At 41.0% G+C, this 21,497-nt stretch overlaps 3 protein-coding genes across 4 annotated transcripts in view; 1 reads left to right on the plus strand and 2 right to left on the minus strand.

Annotated features, from left to right (window-relative positions):
- Positions 1-400: 400 nt before the first annotated feature.
- zbtb8os (zinc finger and BTB domain containing 8 opposite strand) lies at positions 401-8,451 on the minus strand. The gene is made up of 7 exons (XM_042072362.1): positions 8,261-8,451; positions 7,630-7,654; positions 7,424-7,545; positions 4,169-4,251; positions 3,769-3,821; positions 2,953-2,989; positions 401-751 (listed from the first exon to the last, which is right to left on the minus strand). The coding sequence occupies exons 1-7, from the start codon at positions 8,433-8,435 to the stop codon at positions 665-667; spliced, it is 582 nt and encodes a 193-aa protein (XP_041928296.1). The 5' UTR covers positions 8,436-8,451; the 3' UTR covers positions 401-664.
- A 947-nt stretch (positions 8,452-9,398) lies between these two features.
- LOC121693763 (syncoilin-like) lies at positions 9,399-13,639 on the minus strand. The gene is made up of 6 exons (XM_042073409.1): positions 13,325-13,639; positions 12,012-12,996; positions 11,336-11,538; positions 10,828-11,035; positions 10,399-10,523; positions 9,399-10,055 (listed from the first exon to the last, which is right to left on the minus strand). The coding sequence occupies exons 2-6, from the start codon at positions 12,972-12,974 to the stop codon at positions 9,995-9,997; spliced, it is 1,560 nt and encodes a 519-aa protein (XP_041929343.1). The 5' UTR covers positions 12,975-12,996; positions 13,325-13,639; the 3' UTR covers positions 9,399-9,994.
- An 833-nt stretch (positions 13,640-14,472) lies between these two features.
- The window catches only part of si:dkey-157l19.2 (uncharacterized protein KIAA1522), a 28,163-nt gene continuing 21,138 nt past the window's right edge, over positions 14,473-21,497 (plus strand). Inside the window, exon 1 of one of the 2 annotated variants that reach the window (XM_042072337.1) lies at positions 14,473-14,738. The gene's annotated coding sequence lies outside the window, so the exon portion shown is untranslated. Of the gene's footprint in view, positions 14,739-20,648; positions 20,661-21,497 lie in introns of those variants that run through there. The other variant, XM_042072338.1, reaches the window with a different exon arrangement.

Genomic DNA, 21,497 nt, shown 5'->3' on the forward strand with positions numbered 1-21,497 from the left:
ATGAAAGAGTCACTTTTTGAGAGATTATGGGAAAAATGAACTTTTCCATGATATTCTATTTTTTTGAGATGCACCTGGATCCATATATAAATTGAAAGGGTGTGATGAAAAAAAGTGTTTAAAAAGTTTACATTAAAGTTTAGCTTTGTATGTTTGTAATGTCTAAATAAGAGGATCATGAGGTGTCCCAAAGCCAAAGTATCAGAATATAAAGAAAGGAAAAACCATACCTCTTGTGGAAAACATGTTTGCAAAATCAGATTAAACTTGTGTATGACAAACCAATCTTATAAGTAATGCCTGTTTTTCTTTTCTTTCTTTCTTTTTTTTTACAAAGTAAGAAGTAAATGTGTGTTTGGAGTTTCTTGGTTGCTGACTGTATATGTGGTAAAAGTGAATGTTTTACTAGTTATATAAATGATTTTATTAAATATTGATCAGTGTACAAATCAATGTCAGTATATACATAGCATACACATGGTCTTAATGAGAATATTGTACCAAAGGTACCAAATAATGAGAATATATATGTCCAATGTCCAATCAAGTGCATGGCATGGAAACCATGTTTACTAAGTTAACTCTTTTCCTTCACAAACACAAGTAAAATGTGAATAGATGTGTTTGGGTTTTCTTGATGGTTGACGGCTTAAATTTTCCATCCTCAGATGTCAATAATGACAAAGATCTCTGGCTTGTCTTTGTCGTGTATTTGCATAGCTGAATATGTGATCGCCTTGACCTCAGTTCCCTGGCAAGGAAAATTCAAAGATTAAAACATGTTTAGTCAATTAAAATGAGAGATTAATGTTAGGACATGTCCATTTAAAGATAACACCAGCAGAAACCTGAAACATCTGAATGAGTTCATTTAGTGTGAAGTTAGTATCTTCAGGATGATGGTTCTGGCACTCACACAAAGGACAAGGTGTTCTTTTGAAACGAAATATTTAACTCTCTCATGACCAATACAGTAGTCAAACAAACACTGGATATAAAAAAAAACTCATCTACATGGAGTCCTTATTCCAGTGCAAGTCCAAGTAAAACCTGTCAGATTCACTTATATCTCCTGTTGTTCATTCTCACAAATCAAAATACCTTTTGCTCAAAATCATACATCTAACTACCAAGCATATAGCTATATAGCCACTTTGAATGGGGTCTGGGAAAACTCAATTGGGGAATGTTTCCGATCGCAGCATCCTAATAGGTGTTATTTTTATACTATATATATTATTATACTCCTATTTCACTACTAACATTTGCAAACCGATAACACATTGGTGGTAAGGAAACACTTTTGATGTACAAATGTACACGCTTTTATGGCTGCAATTCTTTGATGTTGGCTGACATTGCTACTACCATTGTATTGTCATTTAGCTCTACCACTGCCTGTTTCTAAACTGTAACGTCATCCCCATGGGTCACTGATTGGCTCAGCATCCTGGTGGCTGATGGAAACGTTGACACATTGAGTGTTCCCAGACCGATATCTTGGTGAAAGAAAATGAGCCAATATACAGGCAGGTGGAGCCAGGCAGGCTAGTGAGAATATCCACAGCTGACGATAAAACCAAACCAGATCATGTCTAAATCTGCAATAGTTGTAGGAAGCAAGAAAACAAGTCCTGTTTTATTTATCATCTTGGGGAAAATAACAGCAGACAACATTAGTATCTAACCCTAGATTTACTTTGGTGTTGTACTTGTACTAATGTTACACAGAAGTGTTATGGCTACATGAACACAGAAACTAGTATTAGTTCTTAGTAACATGACCATCACCTTTGTGTTCATTAATAAAATAAGCTGCTATTTTGTTTGCTAACTTTGCCCTCAGAAAGACAAGACTTTTCTGTAATCTATTGTTGCAGCAATGATGTCACTTGCAAATCAAAGCAAAGTCAAAACAAAGAGTGGGAGTAGCAGGCGTCAGTGGTATGAGCCATCTGCTATTCCAGCCACTGTACAAACAGTCATTTAGCTGGGTGTGGGTGAGGTCAGACGTGGTTAGTATTTTACTTAGATGTATTTAAAATACGTATTTAATTACTTTAGCGTATTTTGTCATTTGTTTTGCAGGATTGGGAAAAATCAAATGTAGTTTGTAACAAAATACTTTAAGGGATTGTATTTAAGGTATTTCAAATACTTAAAGAAAAATCTGTCATTTGTTTTTTCTCAAATAAGCCAAAATTCATCACTCAGTTCAATATACTACCTATAAACATGACAATAGGTTATGCTTATCATAGTCACTTGATGGTCTTTTGGGCCCCCACCTTTGACTTTAAAGCGACACCAGGCAACGTTTTTGTGTTAATTACTCATCTTCGTAAGTCGGTATATGGTTAAATGACTTATTACAGGGCGAATGAAGACTCTCTCGCCCGCCCCTACTGCCTGTAGGAAGAATATGCCGCTTGCAAGTTCAGTGTATCGTACCTGCCGACCGAAGCAGGATCAGTTTACATCCTGCATCCACAGCACAGAGGCAGGCTAACGAAACGCTAGCGATTGTTGCAAACGTGTGTATAATGCCAGAGCCGGCGAAGAAGCAGCGAAAACCCTTGACGGAAGATGCAAAGAAAAGGAAAAGAGCTTCAGACCGAGCGAGGGGGGAGTTTCGTAGAGAAAAAGCATCAGGCTTGCCTGGTGTCCCTTTAAGGCACCTTCATGAGCCAGTATTTGTAGTTTGTAACAAAATAGTTTTTGATATATTTGTGCCCACCTCTGGGTATGGTATGCTTTTCATGAAGATTTTTGTATTATTCCCTAGTAGTATGGTAATACTGATGAGAACTAGTGTCAGTTCACCTCATACATCACTAGCCAGATTTGAATTTGTATCTGTTTCCTTGATTTAATTTTATTTTATTTTATAACTTTTGGCAGCTTAAAAACACCATTCTGAACAGGGCCCTGGTTAAGAGGTATGCAGCTCACCTGTGGATGTTTGGGTAGACTGAACTCTTCTCCCCACCTATAGAGAGAAAACAGGAATGCATGCAAGTCACAACACAATGCAAAAGACTTGAAGTTATTGTGTTGAATCAACACTAAATGTTACACTACAGTACCTAATGTGCCATCGCGGAGCTTTTAATCTAAAAGATGTCTGGAAGAGGGTATGACCGGAATGAAAGGAATACAAACATGACGCCAAAAGCAAGAGCCAAGTCAAACTTAAGCTAAATATAACTTAATGGTGGCTTTCATATTTCAACCAACACTTAGCTAAACAATGTTGTCCGTGCCAACGACAGCGTGATGGATGTCCTTGCGGCATGTTGGATCATTTCAACAAGAATTCGTTAGAACAGGGAACCCTTTGTATGAGTATTTGCACTATAATGCAAGTCTCCACTGTTTAAGATGGGTGTGTATGCTAAGCAAACCAGTTTCTGTAGCCAGTCTGCTAACCAGTGGGCCCACTGGTTAGCACTCTGGACTTGTAACCGGAGGGTTGCCGGTTCGAGCCCCGACCAGTGGACCGCGGCTGAAGTGCCCTTGAGCAAGGCACCTAACCCCTCACTGCTCCCCGAGCGCCGCCATTGTAGCAGGCAGCTCACTGCGCCGGGATTAGTGTGTGCTTCACCTCACTGTGTGCTCACTGTGTGCTCACTGTGTGCTGTTTGTGTTTCACTAATTCACCGATTGGGTTAAATGCAGAGACCAAATTTCCCTCACGGGATCAAAAAAGTATATATACTTATACTTCTACTTATTAAAAATGGTTTGAGTGATAATGTGAAAACTCACCCAATGGATCGGATTCTGAAGCGCATTCTGTCAATGTGCAGGACTTTTACTTCCTACAAAGAAATGTTGAATGTAAATAGAACAATTAAAAAACAGTTTAGATATCAAATTAACAGAATATTTACACATGCACTTGGTAGGTTCTCTTGGTAGGTTAGAGTTCTCTTTTAAGACTTTTCAAAATATCTTGTTCATGGAGGTAAGTATCCTTCCTTATCGCCTTATATTATTCGCTTTGGACAAAAGAGTCTGCTAAATTCCATAACCATCTCATGAAAACACCACAAAGCCTGTTATGTCTTAAATAAATCATTTCACGCAACCTACGTACGATCAAATGGTGACGTATATCATACAAACAGCCCTGCGGCATTCAAGATAGAAATGTATGAGACAATACCCTTGGAATGAAGAAAAGATCTGCACTAAATTTATACAGCCAGTCGTCTAAGAAATGGAATAGAAGTGACTCCATGTCTTCCCCTGTGAGGAGAGATGACAGCAGTGTTATGGCTTTTGTTAAAGTAATGTAAACCACCCTGTAAAATGTGTAATGTGATGACTGATGTATGTTGTCTTTTATGGTAATTATGGGTATGCTGCTGATGTCTTCTTACATGCTCTTTGTAATTATGAGGATAAATGAAGGGCTCATTGACACTAGACCCTTTGATCCAGACCTGAATTTGTTTGGATTGTGTTGTTTTTTGTTGGTTCGCTTAATTTTGGTAATGTGAATGGGCAATTCCATGCAAAGGTCATCCTTACCATGGGAAAAAAAAAGTTGTGCATACGCAAATAGAACTGTTGTTAAAATCTTCATTTAGGTCTATATTTTATTGTTTGTAACTGATCTGATTGAATTTGATGGATAATTACACTCTTTTTACATCATAAATATGGTGTGCAACCATACAGAAACAACATTTTTCACATGGTAATATTATACATATTTAAAAAGTGGATAAATGGACCCAAGGTTCAAACAAATTGTGCCATTTGACAAATTCCAGATTGACAAGGGAATGGTAGAGCAATGTCTATGCTCAGCTTGCCTTTAAGAGCACAACTCCTTACATTTGTAAGGCTTTTGTTTTTAAGTCAGCAAGTTCCATGGCCATGTCACATCCATAACGTTGTATAGGAAAAGTTTATGCTACACATACAGTGTTGATGCGACAATGTCCATAGTGTCTGTGCAAAGCTGATTTATATCAATGTAAAGTGTGATGACCAAATTGTGCCACTTTCTTGCTTTTAAAACCTTTAATGGTTCGTTATGGATGTGACGTTATGGATGTTACATAATGTGAATTTACAAGACTGGAGACTTTATTATACCTCAAAGCCGATAAAACGTCTGTTCTGGTGGCATGTCAGTTTCAACGCATTTCACCTTAGTGTTTACAATTGACATTTTAAAGATTATTAGGTTGATCAAAACCACAGGGAGGCCTTGCCTAACCATTAGCAAAACAAACATAATATTAAAATACCTCCAGTGATTAGCCTAGCCATAGCCTATTTTCAAGTGGCCTAATAACGAAAATCTGAGCGATTATCTTCCTGTAACTGTCATACTGTTGTTGTACAGTAACTGGATTATCGTGTTAGCTGGTGAAGATGGCTGACTTTGCAGCTGGAGTTAACATAGCAACCTGCTTCTGTTGCAGATCTGTTCAGCCTGCCATTCACGTCTGCTTAACACAGTTTAATTTTAAATGTGACGCGATATGCCAGCATTTGAAGTGTCAGGTCCTCTGTAACTAATACCCACAGAGTAACATAAGTAACGGCAGCAATAAACTAGATGTACCGCATAGCGGTACAAAATATGACCGCCTCTCAGTCCTGCATATTCTCTTCGCAAAAATAAATCACGCTTGTCAATTTGTCTCCATTTCCTACTCCTGCAACTCATGTGCATGTAAATGAGTGTGTGCATATGTGAGTTTGCTTTTGTTTATAAGTGTGTGTGTGTCTGTGTGTGTGTGCATGTGCGTGCCTGTGTTTGTGTGTGTGTGTTGGCATGTGCACATGCGTATGCGTGCCCGTGTGTGTGTGTTTATGTGTCTGCATTCATGTATGTGTGTGTGTGCTTGCCTGTCTGTATGTGTCTGCATTCATGTATGTGTGTGTGTGTGTGTGTGTGTGTGTGCTTGCCTGTCTGTATGTGTTTATGTGTGTGTGTGCTTGCTTGTCTGTATGTGTGCGACTGTGCGTGCGTGCGTGGGTGCGTGTGTGCACATGTACTTTATGTATGCAAATCACAAATGAGTGGGTATGGGTTAGGTTGATGCGGGCTCTTGAGACTAACATACCATAAATATTTTGTCATCGTGGGTGCAACGGTTCAGGTAGGGCTAATTATTTAAGGGAGTGGCCACCAAGTTTCATGTTCCCTGGTGTTTCAGTAATCCGGGAATCACTGACCAAAATTGATGACGGTAAAAGAAAAAAAATATTTTTTATATATTAAATGACTTGTCCTGATTCTTCCTGTGTCTCTTAGTTGGCACTGAGGAAGCAATAATTTCATCGCTAGTTTTTCATGATTACTATTTCAATTGTTTCATATCAAAATTCACTACTTAATTATGTGTTTTATGTAGTTTGTCGAGGACTGGTTTAGACACGTCACACCCATAACATGAAACCGTCACATCCATAACGCCAGTTTTTCCTACATAATGCATTACGAAAATGACGCATAGTTTCAAAAACACACTTTTTGTGTTCATTCAAGTCTCCTTCATGCTACATATATCATAGTTTCGGCAGTTTCCTTCAAAATTCACAGAGTTTGTAGAAAACCTGTAATCTCTCACAAAAGTGTGTCCATTTCATGTCACATCCATAACGCTGATAAAATGCTTTGTATTCTTAGGATGAAATTGATTATATGAAATTTGAGGATTTCTCAGTATTCAGAGGTTACATTAAAAGTTATGCAAATTAATTCACTGATACTAATTTTGCCCCCACTCTAAGGCATTTTGTTTACCAATATGAGTCCAATTGTCACATCCATAACGCTGGAACTGCCCGAATGCAGTCTACTGAACTCAGGTGCGGGCCCGAGACCGGACCAGATTCCGCCAGAAAACGGTGGTCTGGTAGCCTGGGAGTTTTCATTTGCTCTGCAGGTCAGTCTGGAAAGGAGGCCATTGACACCAAAGATTCTAGAGCGCTCCGCTCTAGAATCTTTGATTGACACCCATTTCCAATGTTCTAAAAAACCCAGGTTCTTTTTTTGTGGCGTGGCCAAGCGATATTGGTAAATAAAAGCTTGTGTTTATTACACAAATGGACTCGAGTCACAAACTAAAATGTAATGTGAACAGAGACCAGCTGGGGCAGGGCTAGAGGGAAGTAATTGCACTCATGATCAGTCCAGTTAAACAGATCAAATTTTAAGGCAACCCTAAGACCATTATCTATCAAACACCACAGCAGTTGACTTGTACAAGTTGACTTCGCACACGTACATCAATGTTTTTTATTACAGGTTTACTACAACATCTGCAATTTTTTTCCCAAACACAAAGAAACAGTCAACCAACAAATCTATTTCTGTCTATGCATTTTATCTAAAAGAACAGGGCACCATCTAGTGGGTCAAAACCAGTCTCCAGCGTTTTGAAGTCAGTCTCACCTTCTGACTCTACTTCCACCGTATCAATAGGCTCTACGGTCTCTGTGTCGGTCATATAACCAAACATCGCCATGGCACACTGCTCAAACGCCTCCTCCAGGGAATCACCCCAGGAGTGGAGTCTGGGAAACAGAGAACACCAAGTGTCACCTTCTGGTGGCTATATTACAAGGACCCAATTAAAACTTTCAACCAGAGTTACTTACTGTACATCTGCAGTGTGATCCAAATCTGCAAAACACACAAGAAGTTGATTTTTTTTTTTTTTTTTCTGGCCTTTTGCCTTTATATCGACAGGGCAATGAAGAGAGATAGGAAGTGGATGGGAGAGAGAGAGATAGGAGGGATAGAGACATGACCACAGGCCAAAATCGAACCTGGGTTCCCATGGGCACTGAGACCCAAATGTGGTATGGTGCTGCCTCTTGCGCCACAGTTGTGAGTGGGGATTAGCTATGAATGGTGAATGTTCCATGTCCATCCCCCCCTTGCTTGCTAGCGTGGGGATACCTGACTGTATCTGTTTTCATGATATTTAGTCTCTGCTTTATTGTAATCGCCAAAGGGGCATAGGGCAAAGTCCTGTGTGTAAACTCACTTCCTGGATCAGAATCTACATACAAGAGAGACGCAACACTGCTACAGACTGCCACTGCCACTCAGCTGTAACTGGAGAATTGTGTCTTTCGAGCTATACTGTCATTGTTTCTAATAAATATACACATTGTTCTGAAACACACCACGTGAAACCCAACAGATCCAAAACTTGGCTAACTAGCAATCGCTAGCATAAGTTAGCTTTCAGTAGATGATACACAGCCTCTCAGCATTACTCACATTCATATTTCTTATTGATAGCTGGGTATTTGGACTTGATTGCTATTTGCTCTTCGGTGAGATCCAGTTGACGATCATCCATTGTAAAGTATTTCCATAGAGTATTCCACTTCTTAAATGTTACAAGCAGAGAAGTTTGCCTTCTTCTTCTCTGAGATTTTACGACAGCCTGCATCCTGATAGTTGCATTACTGCCATCTTCTGGACACTGCTATAAAACCACGTTTATTAGGCCTAAGAGGTTATACCTGTTTTTGTCAGTTTTCAAAGTAGGCTAAAAGTCACTCTTCCTAGGCTACAACAGTGTCAGAACCCATTAGCAATTCTCTGGTGGCATGCTGTAGCCTATCTGTATAGCGCGCCATGCCAGTACCTTTATACGGCTCTGGCGTATGCTAACAACTCACTTCTTAGGTCCAATGGTCTAATGTATTGTTTTTGATTAAACCTAATTCAGTGACTTTTATCCTTTATTTATGGTGGACAAAGAATATGTACTAAGATAAATAAGAAGACCACTGGTCATTTTGGGCATGATATTTACATTAATCTGTTTTTAAGGTAAATAATAGTAGCCTTTAGCCTAGAAATCTAGACGCACCCTAGCGGGTCTGGCTCGTTAGGCTAAGTAGCCTTGGGATCACATGCAATATGCATCTTCAAATAGGCTACCCTACAATATTTTTTTATCCCAAGTAGAAGTATGTCAACAATAAAAATCAGATATTGCTTTGTCATAGATGCATGTGGTTTGTGTAGGGAGAAAAAAAATACTGTACTGTTGTTGGGGGCTCGTGCCACTCGGCTACAGTCCTGCGATACAGTCCTGTACAACTAACCAACTATACTAACCCTAATCCATGGGACAGTAGCCCGGGACAGTAGGCAAGTGGCACACGACAGTATAGTACGATATTAGGAAAGTGGCGGGACAATAGGCAAGTGGGACACACCACCAAGACTACAGTACTGCTACTGCAAATTAACTGCAGTAGCAGTACTGGCAATGGTGCCAGCCAGATTATATCTCAGACAGATTAATGAGTCTATCCCAGCATAGGATGTTGGACAGGTTTACAGACCTGTGGGGAGTGGTTTCTGGTGATGTCATATGGAAAGCAATTCTGATGACAATGAATGAATGCATTTGTTTATTGTATATGAATTAATTTGTATGTTTATTGTCCTTATACACAGGTACAACTAAATTATGTGTAGCCTTGCTCAGTTCAGTTTAAATGTGATGAACAGCATGACTGTTGTAGACAAATACTATATAGGCCTATTTGAATCTGTTCACAAATTTGGAAAAAGTCACAGAATAATTTGTTGAGGGTAAGAATGTTGTGGTTCATCTCTCAATTTTGATTTAGATTGCTATAGCTACATCAGACAAATGAGGTTGATTTAATGCACATTCAGACACTTTCTTTTAATCATGCCTTTACAATGACATAATCACTGTGGGCCTAGACACCTATCATACATAGAATCACTTCAATCAAACTTTCAGAAGTGCTCAGCATTATAATCATAGCATATTTCAATATGTATATTTTAGATTATAATATTTTGCCAAAATGTGTTTGGCAGGGTCAGCAGAGTATACATGATCAACAATAGACTATTTAACATATATGTTGAAATATCACTGCAAACATACAGATGATCATGTATGTTGATTACATGATAATAACTGGCTCCTGGGTAAATTGATCTTCCAATAGTGACTGCTCACAAGTCTTCTCCTCCACCACTGGCCATGTCTGTATGCTCACTGATGCTAATGCTACACCTGTGTAGAAAATATAGCATTGTTTATTACATTAAAATGCAAGGGGGAAGAAAGGTCTTCGTTTTCAAATCTGTAAGAACTACATAGACAAAGTCATGTCTTTGAATTCAGAATTACACAAAATATAATGTGAAAGGAAAACTGAAAGTATTTTTTCATTTTTACTTTCGAAGGCTGAACCTTTCAGAATGCATCTAAGATATAAGCAACACAAAGTCACATGTTTGCCTACCCTCGCTCCTCCACAGGGATGAGCATCTTTAACTATCATGAAGTAGTACATGCATGATAATACGATTGCTCTTGTCTGTATAATGTGAGGTGTAGTGAAAGTAGTGGATACCCATAAGACTGAAGCTCCAGTAGAAGGCTGTTCTTGAGCTGCTTCAGCTCTGCATTGGCCATCCTCTGCATCTGCAGATCAGTCTTCAGCTCTCTCATAGTCTCCTCCAGATAAAAGATGCTCTCCTGAGTAAAAGTTTAAAGATTAAGAATATTCATTCATTCATTCATTCATTCATTCATTCATTCATTCAATCAGTCAGTTAATCGGTCAGACAATCAGTCAGTCATATATTGATGCATTCATTCATATTCTTTCAACAATGCTAAAAGATTTGATTTTGAGTGGTTTTGCAATACATTAAATCCACTAAATACACTCACAAAGTAAATTCTACCCTTTTTAGCTTGACATTTCCAGCCCCTTCCTCTGTCCTACTGCCCCCCCCCCCCTCTCTCTTTCTCTCTCTCTCTCTCTCTCTCCTCATACTTTGTATTGTGTGGCACTCTCCTCCCTCTCCCGCTCCATCAGTGCAATCGTCTGCTCCAGGCATTTCCTTTGCAGCGTGAGCTTGTGCGCCTCCTCCTGTAGGGGTAGGAGACGAGTCCTCAGCTCCTCCGTGAGCTCCCTGCTCCTCCTCAGCACCTCCTCTGCAGTCTGTCTGCGTCTCAGCAGGGCCAGCACACGGGGCTCATACCTGTGGCACACACACACACACACACACACACACACACACAAATATACAAATCTATAGTGACAATTAGTATTAGTAAATAGTGACTTAAATTAGAATTATACATGTCTGGTATGTGGTATGGCAGTTAAGATAACATTCCCTCTGCATCCATGTTTTCTATTTCCAAGGTCACAGTGAGGTTAAAGTCATACACAATATTCTATGGAGAACTCTCTTTTTGGAGGTTGGCTCCACAGTTATAGGTTACACCTAAACTTGACCTAACCTATTTGCACTTTTTTTCAAAATACCAATAAGTACCAGTCCTCCAGCATCTTCATACTGCCGCAAGTATAGCTACTGAGGTCAGCAGAGAAGCGTCGACAGTGAGAGAGGTCACTCATGGTACGACGGCGTCGGCGTTTCTTTAGGTTGTTTTGCTGACTATCCATTTGTTTTTTGTGGTCCTCCCGAAGCTGGGCCACCTCCTGTAAATGATCCAGGACCTGGGACTGGAGCTCCTCCTAGTGGCGAGATAAGGTAAAAACCAATCATAATCTGCCAAGGAGCAATGACTGTTTTTTCTTTGTGTGTGTGAAGTAAAAGTCTTAAACACATTTTTGTGTCAGATCAGCACATCACATGTGGAGTTAATAATAATAATAATAATAATAATAATAATAATAATAATACATTTTTATTTGTATTGCACTTTATATTAAGCAATCTCAAAGTGCTACAGAGTTGAAGAAATATACAAACACTAATGTGAAAAACACACATCTACAGTTTGTTTACCCGATGCAACATAGAGTACGAAGGCACTAAAAGTGTTCTTATGCAAGCTAAGTTCTATTTGTTAATTGTGTTGTATGGTTGCATATTTGAGGACTTTGGTGTGTATGTGGGGTATATGGTATCCCTGCACCTGCATAGCTGGAATTCACTTTTTTAATCTGTGTGTGAGCTGTGTGCTACAGCACCTGCTCTAACATACCTGCATGATGACAGACTGAGCCACCTCATACTGCAGTGCCGACAGATCCACCTGGCTCTGGATGCTGTGCCTGGTCACGTTGAGCAGCTTCCGCTTCACCTGCCTCACGTCCTCCTGCCGCCACAACAGCTGCAGCTGTGCCCGCGTCAGCCGCCCGTACGCCTGAGCCAGCTCCGCCCGCACCGCCCGCACCGCCTCCATCATGGGCTGCTCCAGCTGCAGCAGCTCGTGCACCAGTGCCTCCCGCCGGCGCTCCAGGACACCCACCTCCTCCAGGCACGTCCCGAAATGAGCAGCCACCTCCTCCTCCACCGCCCACTGTGGTGGAGGGGATGTTTGCACAGGCAGCGGCGCAAAGCAGAGCGGAGAGATTTGCATTGCCAGAGAAGCACAAGACTGCGCAGGTGTAAGGGGAGGTGTCTGGGTCAGGTGAGGAGCAGACACCTGCCCAGGTACAGAAAGGACTGCCTGGGGAGGATGGGACACAGTTTCTGTTAAAGAAGCAGAAGTCTGTGCCTGGATGGTAAACACGCCTGTTAAGGGAGGAGATGGAGAACGTGAGCACTGCATAGGGAGCTGAGGAGTCAGGTGCTCACTGAGAGAGGCTAAGGTTTGAGCAGCGACACAGGAAGAGGTTTGCATGGGTCCTGGGGCAGATGGCTCCATACTAGCTGGAGCGGAAGCCTGCGCAGACAGTGGAGCTGACGTGACACGAGACATTGTCTGCACAGGGGATGGAGAACACATCTCCACAAACAGAGGGTGCACAGAGTCTGTGATGTGGACGTGCACCTGTTTGTCCTCTGTGATGCCCACTGGGTTCCCTGTCCAGGGATAGTCTGACGCTACTCCTTGAGTTGGCTGAGGCTCTCCCTCAAGCTCACCCCCCACAGAGGGCATATATGATTCTGCCTCTTGCTCCAGACATCCATCAGGGGTAATGGCTGTCTCCGTCGTCTCCATTTAGTGGCGAGCTTGGAGGTGGCTAGAGGAAAGACTGAATATGTAGCTACATAGTCCTTTTATCAGAATCATTACAATTTCACAAAGGTAAATCTTTTAACCTAGTGTCAACCTAGTATGCATGATTATTATTATGTGACTCTATCAAAGAAAACAATAACTTTTATACTCATAAAAATAAAAACATCCAACCACCCTTCATGTTATCCCAGAAAACAGTCACTAATAACACCAGGTGAGGACAAAAAAATGCATACACGCATCAACCAAATCAATTGTGCTACAAAAGCATCCAAATGTCATTCATATTAAGCCCTTTGTTGTGACGTTAGCATGACACACGCACTCACCCTTGCCAACTTTGTCCTTTTGTTAGTTTTTAATAGCCTCACTTCCTGATTACGTTTCCAGTTAAATCCTCTGGTATGTCCGAACAATCTTAAAGAAGTGTCTGTGTAGATACAGAGACTGCAAGACGGAGATAGAGAGAGAGGGAGAGAGTTATCCCACCCCCTGTTTGTCTCCAGGAAAACAGAAAAACTGTTTGTGTGTATAAATAAATAGTGAGGGAGGGGTAGACATTCTATCCTCCACCACTGGGGAGGGCTCTTGTATTTCCTCTCTCTCTGTGTCTGCACTGCTCCCTCTCTTTACATTTCCTTGTGTCATTTCATCATATCTTTCCTGTTTTCCTTTTACTTTATCGGTCTTCTTGCATAACCTGAATATCTCTCTTTGCACACTTTCACTTCTCATTTTTCCCATGCTCTCACTCACTGAGTCAGTCATGAAGAGGTCATGGTGAGTGTGAGAGGGGGGAGATGAGGATTGCTGTCCGTGTGCCATGGTATTTTTGGACTTATTTATAGTCATGTGGGTGAGAGTCTGGTCCCAGGAAACCTGTCTGTGTCTCACAGAAAGATTCGCCCTCACAAGAATATCCCAAAGCCAAGACGAAAACAAACAGGCCCTGTAAGTCAGACGCAGGGTAGCACAAGTTAGATCAAAGAAACTGTGGCAATGGAATGCATACAGAATAACAGTCCAATACCACACATACATAATTAACCATACATTAACAGTCCAATACCACACATACATTAACATGACTTTATCTAATATGATATTGGGCTGCTGAGACTTCATTACCATACACCGAAATCATGTCAATTACCTAGTCTCTCTCTCTCTCTCTCTCTCTCTCTCTCTCTCGCTCTCTCTCTCTCTCTCTTTCTCACACACGCACACACACACACACACACACGTCATAACTTTGATGTGCCAAATAAAAAACAGAGCAATGGCCAGTTAAAGTCAAATCACTTGGTGGACGACACCACTATCTGAATTGATTTCAGAGACGTCCTCTGCGCGGCGCTGAAGTGCAATACTAGGCTACATCACAAGAATACGGATAGGGAAACACCCCTCCGCACCGCACCTCACCTGTGTGCATATAGCTCCAGGTAAATAGTTTAGCATTGCTTCACTCAGCAGGAAGCATGTGAAAATCAGGATGTGGATTAAATCTAGCGCATCAGTGTCCGCGTGAATGTTCTCCAGCCGCATGGGAATTTAGGAGAAACAAACTTTTCTTTCGCGTAAATGGAGCTTCTGACGGAATGGTTCACCTGAGGAATCTGACGGAACATTAAGAAAACTTCAAAGATACTGCGTATCGAAGATCATGCAGATGGATTATAATTAGTTTAGAATGCAAACAATATATCCGAGATACAAGGCGGAACGAATCTAACTTTTGAGGTATGTGAAGATGCTATTTAAAGGCTTGGGAATGTCTAGGCACGAAAGATTGGCAATGTCTAAAATAACCGAAAATAATCATGAATAATAGTTTTGATGTGACTGATGTTTTTAAGTAAAATTCCACCGCAACGTCCGAGTTTAAACCTATATATCTATGGTTTACCAATCTTTACGTCACACCATCCTGTGCTGCAAAAAGACAGGAAAAGATGATTATGCCAAACTCCTTGATAATAGCCTTTCAGTGTTGATGGGCACTATTGTTTGTTTAAGCGACAAACGATACATTTTATTTAAGGCTAGTAGCATCTTACTTAATAAAAAGCAAGACCAGGAAAAAGGATTCGGTGATGACTGGACTCTGCAAGCAGAGTTTCCTGTCTCTGGTGTTTCCAGAATTTACCCTGAAGGCTTGGGTATAGGCTACCTTCTGTGGGACCCAGACATAGGATATTGATTAGGGGAAATATTGTTTTGGGAGAATAGGCAGTCTTCCCCACTGCTTAACACTGCGTGCTGGGATTATTTATCCAACCAGGGCACTGATTGTACATTAACCTACGAGATATCTCCGATGATTTCTGAGTGTGTCCAGGCTACTGAAATATCTCCCTGATTCCCATACTGGACTTTGATCTCCATGGTTCGAAAATGTCAGTTTAAACAACGATTGTCAGGACAACAACAACCCCCCCTCCCCACCGACCCACCCCCACCCACGTACTCACACACTACACATTTAAATGATGTAGCCTATATCTTCCATAACCTATCATACTGGTCATTCCAGAAAGATGGGCAAAGGCTTGGTATTTGGCTACTGTGACACTGGACCATGAAGGACTGGAGAAGAATGAGTGCGTCAACTCTTTGTCTTAAACAGGGAGATGAGAGGGATGCGAGATCAGGCTACATGTGACTAATCAATTTGACTAAACAGACTAATCAATTGCTGAGGGGGGGGGGGGGAGGGGGCACATGGCTTAAGCATAAGATAGCATAAGAGTAAGTAAATGTGAATATCCTGATCAAGGCTGTCTGTAACCCATGAGTAGCCTACTGTTTGTTAAGGGTGTGTCTACCATACCGTACCAATCATTCTGCCATGCAAGGGCTTGTTTCCGTGGAGATTCCTTGTGAGTTATATAATCTCAGGTGCTTGGCAGATCTTTGCGGGGGCTGGCACCACCAGCACACATTCTCTCTCTCTCTCTCTCTCTCTCTCTCTCTCTCTCTCTCTCTCTCTCTCTCTCTTACACACACTCACTCACACACACACACACACACACACACACTCTCTTTCTCCTTCAGACACACGCACACAGACTCACACACACCTGTTCACATTCACACTCTTTGCATCCACACATCTGGTCGAGTTCACATGCACTTGATCATGGATATTATACAGTTCTTCCCATAGCCCATGACACACACACACACACACACACACACACACACACACACACACACTGCCAATATATACACTGCCAGGCCCTCCAACTTTAATCAGCAAACTTGCATCACAGATCAAGCTGCAGGGCAACAGGAAGAGCCCCGTAGAGCTGAGGGAGTGAGTGGCAGAGTTACACTGTGGGCGGTGATGTGCCTGTGCCTGTCACAGGACGTTCACCTCCATTGCCGTAATCCCCATTGTTAGTGCTAAGTGTGCTACTGTGCAAGAAGCACCTGAAATGGGTGAAATGGCTTTGAAGAGAACACAAAGAGCTTGATTAGGTCATCCAATCCATCAGTACATCTTTTAATACAGTAAATACTTAATAAACATCCATACTTGCTGGTCAAGTTACAGTTAGGCAGTCTATTGTGTGATACAAAAGTGTGTTTTAGTGCTTCCACACATGGATGTTCTGAGAGACCAAAATTGTTAAACATAACCAGAGCTAAACTTATAGCATTACTTTGCACTTTGCAGTCTTCAATAGTTTTGTAACAGCGATGCAGTTGGGTCGGTGTGTGTTTGTGTGTGTGACCGTGTGTGTGTCTTGACACTTCATATGAAAAGCCCATTCCTAGTTAGGATATTGGCTTGCTTACTTTTCTCCCCTTTTGTTTGCCTGTGCCCAGAGTGTTGGACACACCCAGGTGAGGAGGCCAGGTTCACACATCCATTCTTCCATTCCCCTGCTCTCCTCTCAGGCCTCAGGCAGCTCACTGTAGGGCTGACAAGAAGTCAAGCTGCAAATATTGCGTCGTCACTATTACCACATGCAACACCACAAGATTATTGAATGTTACATAAACATTTCTGGTTATTTCACTGGAGAGACTGGTTGTAGCCTAGAAATCTAGACGCGCCCCTAGCGGCAGCAAATGTGGGTCTGGCTCGTCAGACTAGACTGGTTGCAGAGTTAGCTGAATCTGAACATGTCAGAGTAACACACTGTATGAATTCGCCTCTTGGTCAATTTTCAACATACTGTGTACCCAATTTGTATAAAACTGCCAAAAGAGTCATGTTACTACTTGTGACAACAATGTTGCATACTGCAAAATCCGGCATTCTGGGCACACATCCGCAATGTCAGAGTGTCCCATGTTCTCCACATCCTGAGTCAGTGTAGCATCAAAATTATTTTATAATTTATAATTTTACTGCATTTCGTTGTCTCTGTACTTGTACTCTGCACAATGACAATAAAGTTTAATCTAATCTAATCTAATGTTATGTATAATGAAGCTGTTATTTTAAGGTAAAATGACTACATTGTAGTTCAACCCAACAATACCCAGAAATTGAGGATCCATACTGACAGTCGAAAGCTTCCCTTTTGACACCATTTGGTGCGTTATAGCAGATCAAAAAAGGCAGATCTGTGCACCTGGACTTTAATTAATGGGGCTACGGCATGGCAACTTCTCCACACACTGCCCACACCCATGGCAGGTGTGAGCTGAGCCTTGGTTTTGTCCTTCTGCACCACAATCCTATTTTAAAGAGTCGGCGGGAGGTGGTGTCGTTAACTGCTCTGTTTTGATCTGAATCTTTAATGTTTTTCATTTTCATGGGGATTGTGAGGAAGGTGGATTTCTGTGGCTTTTGTTTAGTCGATGTGTCTGTCTGTGTGACAATGGCATGTAGAAAAAGCAAGTTCAACATTCATTGTACAATGACGACTACATCTACAATGAAATGGAAATCAAACACCCCCCCCCCCACACACACACACACACACACACACACATTGTCATCCATATACCCTGAACACATGCTTTGCTTCAGTACAACCCACATCCTCTGTAAATCTCAGATCCGCTCTCAAGAGGACCCTGGGAGCATTTAGGCAGTCATGCTGAAACTTGTCTCTGCTCTGCTTAGCCAGTGAGGACAGAAGCCTGTGAGCCATCGGATTTAAAAAAAAATAAAGTTTTGCCAGCTTGGATCATCACGATGAATATGTGTGTGCTGCCACTTTAAAATTTCAGCAAAGTTGAAGGTGTGTGTGTGTGTGTGTGTGTGTGTGCTGAGAGGAAGGTGAATGTTATGGATAAATCCTCTCACACACTCTTCAAACAAAGGCCAGTGTTCCTGTGCCGCACCCCTCTCGCAGTGTATGTGATTTCTCCCTAAGGGTAGGAACACACACACGGAGAGAGAGAGAGAGAGCCTCCTCTTGAGGCTTCTTTCAAACTTTTGAATAAGGTTGTGTGAGTGTGTGTGTCTGTACGTTTGAACATTGTGCATGTGTCTAGGTGTGTGAAATATTTAGTTTCTCTGTTAGACAGCAGAGGCAAACACGGGAGAGACAAACCTGACTCTCAACATCTCCACATAAGGAAAGAACAGGCCGTATTCCCACACAGACTGGTGCTGACACAGCTAGTCATCTTTAAGAGCAGAGTCATAAGCCCTGAGCTACACAAGCTCATTAGGACAGGAACACACGGGGACTATGTCTTCATGTCTTATAGACATGTGTTTGTTGGCTAAGTGGCGATGGGTGTGTGTGTTGGGCGGGGGAACTGACAGGTGTGTGTGATTTTGCGTAACATGAAGGATGTGCTTTCCTTTCAGCTTGGTCTGTTTATGGAAAAAGCACATGCTATTTCTGTTTCTGTTTCTATAAAGTTTACTTTTGCCTCTCTCTCACTCAATCTTTATGTCTCTTAAAGGAGGTGATAATTGTTGCTAACCGTGAGACTGTCTTCCAACATCTTGTAAAGGCTTTTAAAACCTCAATTAAGATAAAAAAAAAAGCCTTAATCAGCACAAGTTAAAAGAATAGCAAGTCATTCCACAAAAACCTATCAATACCTTAAACTAATTAGCCTTAAACCAATCTCGTTCAGTTTAGTGTTTCCCATACATTGACTTATTTGTGGCGGCCCATCACAATATCAACATTGACCACCACACAATGATTTTTCATGTTGTGCTATTTCAATTGGATGGAATTCTGTCATTCTAAAGCTATGTGCACCTTTGCACAGCCTCTCCTTGTGTCTCTGTCTCTCAACGAATCTACATGCACGTTTAAAGAAAACGTTAACAATCCTGGAAGGCATAGAAGATGACTGGCTAAATTGTGCTTAAATCTGGTTAGCATCATAACCCCACTAATTTGTTAAAAACTTTTGCATTCAAGTTAATTCTGCAATCCTACACTGTAACAAGATTCTGTGATTTTCACAGCATCACTGCTGTTTTTGAGAAAAATGTGTACTGTATTTGTGAATACAGTATGTTGCTGTAGTTTCGCTATGAATTATGGTCAAAAATGGTCAAACTACAGTAATAAACATTTGCTGCGAATCATAACACAGTAATAAATCTGACTCCTCCCTCACTTGTCAGCTTTTTGAAAATTTTGAAAAAACATGGCGGAAAATCAGTTGGGGTTTTCTTTTTGCACATAAATACAAAGTTAAGCTCCCAGATAGCAAGGTGACATTGATATTACGTTGATTTTCCACCCAAATCATCATTTTGAAAAGATATTGAAAAGTCATGGATTTATGGTTTACTGGGAAATTTTGACGTGGTGATTGAAACGTGCACCGCGCGACGACGTTTGAACTGTCCGGCGGCGGGAGATCATTTTTGAGCAACAGTTCAGTCAGAGTCAGACCAACGGTGTTCAGCACTCTGTCAAGTTCGCAGCTCCACCTTAATGGTAAGCAAGCATTTATTTATGTAACGTTAATGTTTCATTGTGAAATTGTACTACATTAAATTCGGGCATGTGTACAGTCTATGTACGTTGTACTGTCTAACTTACAGACTCATCCATGCTTGTTGGATCAACTAAGTAACTTTAGGCTAGCTATCATAGTTGCTGTTGCTGTGAAGGTGGCATTAACGTTAATGTGTTATGTTACGTTAACGTTTTGGCAGTCTCGTTTATATTAGGCCTACCTTAGTTCTCAGTAAGTTACAGTTTATTATATTCATATAATTTATATAAAACATTCGCTAGTAGTGCTAGGCCTAGTATGTTACTGTCACAATGTTAGGCTGAAGATGATGTGCTGCTGGTTAACGTTAACGTGGAGGTTTAGCTGCTACCAGCTAACTTATGTAACGTTAACTCATCGTAATATACATATATCTATGTGTTGCTGCAAGCAAATATCATCAATGAGCTCACCCAGCTGGCTAACGTTAGCAGCTAAATATACCTTGCGAAACTGAGTTATGCTAACACCATCTTCAGCCTGGCATTTTGACAGTAAACTCAAAAAACATACAGTATATATATATAAATGATTATTCTAAAGTTTCACTTGTAAGTAGCCTTCAGGTTCAGTTGAAAATTGTTATCTAACACTGTTTATCTTTTTTTCTTCTATTTCTGCTAGGTGCTGCTTCACTCTGCTACTGGTGGTGGATCAGGCTGACTGCAACCGTTGGTCTAACGTTAGGATGCAGCACACGAGAATTTCTAAACGGGAAAAAAAGTGAATAAATGTACTTGCTTTTCAAACTGATAACAAGTTGTCAATGGTTATTTATGCAAGTTTGTGTAGCCTAAACCATACCTAGGCCTAGTGAAATTTATCCTGGCTGTAGATAAAGCAGGATATGAATTTCCCAAAATTACTGTATATAATATTACAGCACTGGTATTACTACTGTACTAAGTTACAGTATGATCCATAAGTACTGTGATTAAAAATACGGTAGACAATTCAATACTGTATACATTACAGCACTGGTAGTACTACTGTAGTTTGCATTTACAGTATCAGGCATAGGTACTGTGATTTCATATACAGTAGGTGTACTGTAGAGTGAAATACAGCAACTTGCTGGTTATTTGCTGCCAGCAAGTTGCTGTAAATTTTACGTTAAACTTTTTACAGTGTACCACCACAAATAGAATTAAATTATGTGGGAAACACTGCAGTTAGTCGATATTATTCATTGTGGTATGAGAATATTGCAAAATGTTATAACTGAGGACCATATTGAATATTGGTATAAGATGTATATAATTTGTGTGTGTGTGTGTGTGTGTGAGAGAGTGCATGCATGCATTAAAGACCATGCATAACTGTTTAATTTTCACCAGCTTGCTGATCATTCCACCCTCTTTCCAAACAAGCCTTTTCTCACACCTCCAGGGCTGTTTGGCGAGCTACTGAGTCTACTGCTCCACCTATCTCCACCTATCAAGAGACAGACGGCAAAGAGATTAAAGCCATCCTTACACCAGAAGACTTTGACAAGATTTGGGAAAAGACTTTTGAAAGATTGTAGTCTTTTGAGTAAAGCTTAAATTGGGGGCATTAGCT

Source organism: Alosa sapidissima, chromosome 19 (genome assembly GCF_018492685.1).
Source record: "Alosa sapidissima isolate fAloSap1 chromosome 19, fAloSap1.pri, whole genome shotgun sequence".
Classification (NCBI taxonomy): domain Eukaryota; kingdom Metazoa; phylum Chordata; class Actinopteri; order Clupeiformes; family Clupeidae; genus Alosa; species Alosa sapidissima.